General features: G+C 31.8%; 1 protein-coding gene across 1 annotated transcript; it reads right to left on the bottom strand.

The window, feature by feature from the left end:
- Nucleotides 1-2,118: 2,118 nt before the first annotated feature.
- Nucleotides 2,119-3,881, bottom strand: LOC112520249 (CASP-like protein 1B2). Its single transcript, XM_025128547.1, has 3 exons — nt 3,614-3,881; nt 3,078-3,201; nt 2,119-2,477 (listed from the first exon to the last, which is right to left on the bottom strand). The coding sequence occupies exons 1-3, from the start codon at nt 3,838-3,840 to the stop codon at nt 2,235-2,237; spliced, it is 594 nt and encodes a 197-aa protein (XP_024984315.1). The 5' UTR covers nt 3,841-3,881; the 3' UTR covers nt 2,119-2,234.
- Nucleotides 3,882-4,353: the final 472 nt, after the last annotated feature.

Genomic DNA, 4,353 nt, shown 5'->3' with positions numbered 1-4,353 from the left:
GTGAAGTCCGAGAGGAATACCTGGGACCGGTTCTTTCTGAACTTTGTCTATTGGATCTCGTGTTTACGTTTCACCCCTAAATCTTACACCCGTGCTACCTTTATTACTCTGCTTTATTATTCCGCTTTATTATTCTGTTATATTACCTGTGTTAACTCGAAATCAAACTAAAGTCTTTGTTTTCGTCATCTGAAATCATCTCTTTTATTTCACTCTAATTTAACTTTTGCTCCAATCCCTGTGGACGATATTCCGGTACTTGTACCACTTTATTACTTGGAAAGACGACGTTGGGCCGTATTGTATACTTGCTTGTGGCCCAATTTCATTAAGTCTAAAGGTAAAGGATTTGACCGACCAATGTTTAACTTCTCGCATGGTCCTTTCTCTCTCTCTCTCTCTCTCTCTCTCTCTCTATATATATATATATATATATATATATATATGATTATAAACAAACAAAAAATGTTTAATTGATTAACAATTCTACTTGATGTGTATATATTAATGATCTGTAATTATCTGGAAATTCTAGTATTGATAGAAAATAAACGAATGTTGAAAGTTCATTTTCTAGGGATAGATAACCTAGTCTAAACAATTTACCGTACATCTTGTCGGCTAAAACTGGTAATCTCTCTAAACTATAATGTTATTGATACTCAATTCCTAAGAACGTTTCTAGGATTGCTTATCAATTAGAGAAATGGTTTATGAGCGTCTCGTGGTTATCGAGAAGTTAAGGAGAAGTAAGTTATTAGATCGTACCAATAACTATAACCAATTTGGAAAGCTTTGGATCATTTTTTTCTTTTTTGGTGTCAACAATCAACCGGCTGATCAATTTTGATATTAACTTGATTGTTCTATACTTTCTCGTCGTTGAATTCATCCTACATCTTTATTTTCTTATTTAAATTTGCAATAGTTGTAGGGGGTGTTTGGAATTGCTTATAAAAACAACTTATTGACTTATTTCAGTGTGACACCGGTAATAAGCACTTTTGAGTGTTTGGATAAACAGTTTATACCGGTGTCAAACCGGTAATAAAGTGTTTTTTGAAGAAGTTAAACCATTCTAATTTATAATAAGTTGATAAACACTTTTATAGAAAAATATAAGTTGTTTTAAATAAGCAACCCCAAACACCCGCTTAATCTCCACATCAAACTCTCTCCTCTTTTAATTTAATTTATGTTTTAAGCACAGAAAACGAGTCTAACTCGTCCCTGTATATTTGACCTTACTTACTGCTATCACGATCAAAGTTTTGTTTTAAGTAGAAATTATTTCTAATAACGTTGACATCTATCATAAACACTTACCCAATAAACGTTTGATAAACGATCATATGAAAACACTTTATAGACAATGTTTAGTAGGGTTTTTTTTTTAGTTTTGATTTTTTATTATTGGAAAATATTTTAAGCTCTATTTTTATTAAATTATATATTTTATAAACCAATGATTCAAGAATATATTTTTATCCAAATATGTTTTAAATTTTTATGTTTAATTTCAAAACATAATTTGGTTTTGTGCACTATTTACTTTAGATATTTTTCTAACAATCAACTTTTATTAATTAAGGTCATAATAGTAATTTTTTATTTTAACTGATATGATGGTCGATTCAAGATATTGATAAACAATTGCTTTTGATTCGACAATAGATTATATAGGCCTCTAAATTATTTTATACCAAATCAATTACCATCTACAACAACCCCTCAAATTTGCTCAAATCCTACCTAGACATAAGTTGTTATCGTGTTGATGTTATTAGAAAATAGTACGAAATCAACAAAAATCCGAAAAAGTCCCTTAAAACGGTGGAATTCAGTTAAAACACATAAAGCATATGTCTACGACGTAGTCTTGCATCTTGTTCAAAAGGACAGTTCCGTTTGAAAATTTGTATTTTATTCTCTAAATCGACAAAATTGACTTTTGAAGGGGTCAAATTGCGACTTTATGGACTTTTAAAGGTCTACTAGTTGAGCAAATTTCCGGGTCCGCCACTGCTCAAAAGATTGAAATTTTGATCGTTATATATCTGAATGGGTGTTTTGCATGAACCTTGGAGACCCAAATACAAGCTGATATTAACTTCTAGATAGCCGAAATAGTAAACTAATACATTTTGGAACGAAAAAGCACAATACGAAAGATACAAAGCTCATTTACAAACCATTGATACATGACACACATGAATACGTAACTAACACATCGATCATGCAGCTATAGCATTTTTAAGATTGTTGAGTCTTTTAAGTTGAAAGATGTGGACCATGTTGACGAGCATGAGGAAGAAGATCCCGATATAAGATGCAAGCATGGCTCCAGATCCTTGGTTGCAATATCTTTGGAAATTGTCACATATTTTGTTCCAACGTGCATGAGAGTTGCCGTTTCTTGCTAGTTCCCCCATGAAAGCAACCGCAGTCGCAGCACCTGATACGACTGCAATCGTCACCTAACATCACCCACCACCAACATCAAATATCGTCAGTTTTAGCTCATTACCAATGATTATATATATATAGAGAGAGATGACGTTTCAAATGCAACCCGTCACATTTGTACAACCAATCAATTGAGATATTTATAAAAATAATGAGAGTTCATTTATTATGATTTGAATATTTATGGAAAATGAGTAGGGTTCATTAATTATGATCAATACTTTACATTAGGAAACAATCAAAACTTTTGTGAAATCACATATTCATCAAATTAAATGGACAGTTGAGATTGAATTGTATTGGTTGAGAGTTCATTCTAGTAATTTTTCATCTCAACTATATTCACACGTGCATACAAGTAATTTGGAAGCAATTTTTCCAATTACTTGTATGCAGTTGCAGTACTTGTTTCAATTACTTGTATGCACATGTACATACTGTCTAGATGAACGGTTATTAGAGCGTTCCTCAATTTTTCATTTTTTAAGGTTTTCCTCTGAACCTCTCTTTCTCTCTCTCTCTCTCTCTCTCTATATATATATATATATATGATATTAATAACTTGAATCAGATATAATATTATCGTATACGAAGATTTGAGTAGAAGTTACCATGTCCAACGTAGCGACAGTCAAAAACCAAGGGCCCTTGAGATTGTACTTATGGATAACAAAACTCAGTGCTAACATCACGAGACCATAAAGAGTTGCTACACCATTAGCGATTACAAACATTCTGCATTTATATTCAACATTACGATTATTAATCGTGTTAGTGGGCATATAAGGATTCGCTTATCAAGCTAAATGCACGATACAGTTTTGTATAAAAGTTCCAACTAAAAATACGTTGAAAATGGTAATATTGACTCAAATAACTATTTTCCTCATTCAAATTGGTCTTCTAATCATTCCTCTCTCGAGTTTATTCAAATGTCACAACGTCGGCAATATCCACATCCGCAATATTACGGACCTGGTTAAAAGACAAAAAAAAAATCAAATTCCACAAGTGGTACTGTCGCAATTGCGTCAATTTAAGTTGAATCTGATAGTTTTTTTCTGTCTTTTAGCCAGGTCCGTAATATTACAGATGTAGATATTCCGGTATATATCTGATCATTAAAAAAGGAAAAAAAAAAACTTACACATTTGCAGGGGTGTGTTGGAACTGGGCAGTGAGGGTGATTTTGACAGGTGTATTCCCAATGGTAGCGACAGTGAAAGTGTGGGTTTCTTTGTTAAGAGCCATAGCAACTGTAGCAGCAGCTGTGGCAAACAATGCAAGAACCCTCAACAATGGCACCACCGTCGTCATTCTCCACCTCCGTATGCTACCACCCTTCTCCGCCGTCTCTCCAACTTCTCCGACCATCTTAATTATATCAATGGTGTTTAATTACCAGTATAGACTATATCTAAAATTACTTACAGGGTATGTATGTATATATAATAATTAATGTGTATATATTGGTGTTGGTGGTTAGGAAATGTGAAGGTAGTCTTCCAGTTTAGGTGATGATGGCTCATCTAAAGTGGGATTATTTGGCAACATATATGTATCTAACATGATATTTATATATATAGTGTATATATACTTATTGATATATGTTTGAACTCGATAATTATTTTAATTATATTTTAGATTTTTTATATTTTAAAATGAAATATTCATTCTCTATTTGATTATGTTTATCCATAATTATTTATTCGAGTTCAAACATCGAGCTTTAATAAGTTGTACTTATGCATAATTACTTGTAATCTTGAATTTTAAGTAATATGCATCAATATACAATATTTTATGCATAACAAAAATATATCGATATTCGTATCAAATTAACTATTTAAAATTCCTCATTTTTTATGTAATTTTTAATTCAATTTT

The sequence above is a fragment of the Cynara cardunculus genome (assembly GCF_001531365.2).
Source record: "Cynara cardunculus var. scolymus isolate 2C chromosome LG 10, CcrdV1, whole genome shotgun sequence".
Classification (NCBI taxonomy): Eukaryota; Viridiplantae; Streptophyta; class Magnoliopsida; order Asterales; family Asteraceae; genus Cynara; species Cynara cardunculus.
Note: the sequence above shows the minus strand (reverse complement) of the source record. Positions and strands in the feature narration are given on the sequence as shown.

Excerpts from the sequence above, each read along its gene's own strand:
- LOC112520249 (XM_025128547.1), bottom strand. The coding sequence starts at position 3,840 with ATGGTCGGAGAAGTTGGAGAGACGGCGGAGAAGGGTGGTAGCATACGG. Across the intron at positions 3,202-3,613 it reads CAACACACCCCTGCAAATGT|AATGTTTGTAATCGCTAATG; the intron begins GTAAGTTTTTTT and ends ATATAAATGCAG. Across the intron at positions 2,478-3,077 it reads CTGTCGCTACGTTGGACATG|GTGACGATTGCAGTCGTATC; the intron begins GTAACTTCTACT and ends GGGTGATGTTAG.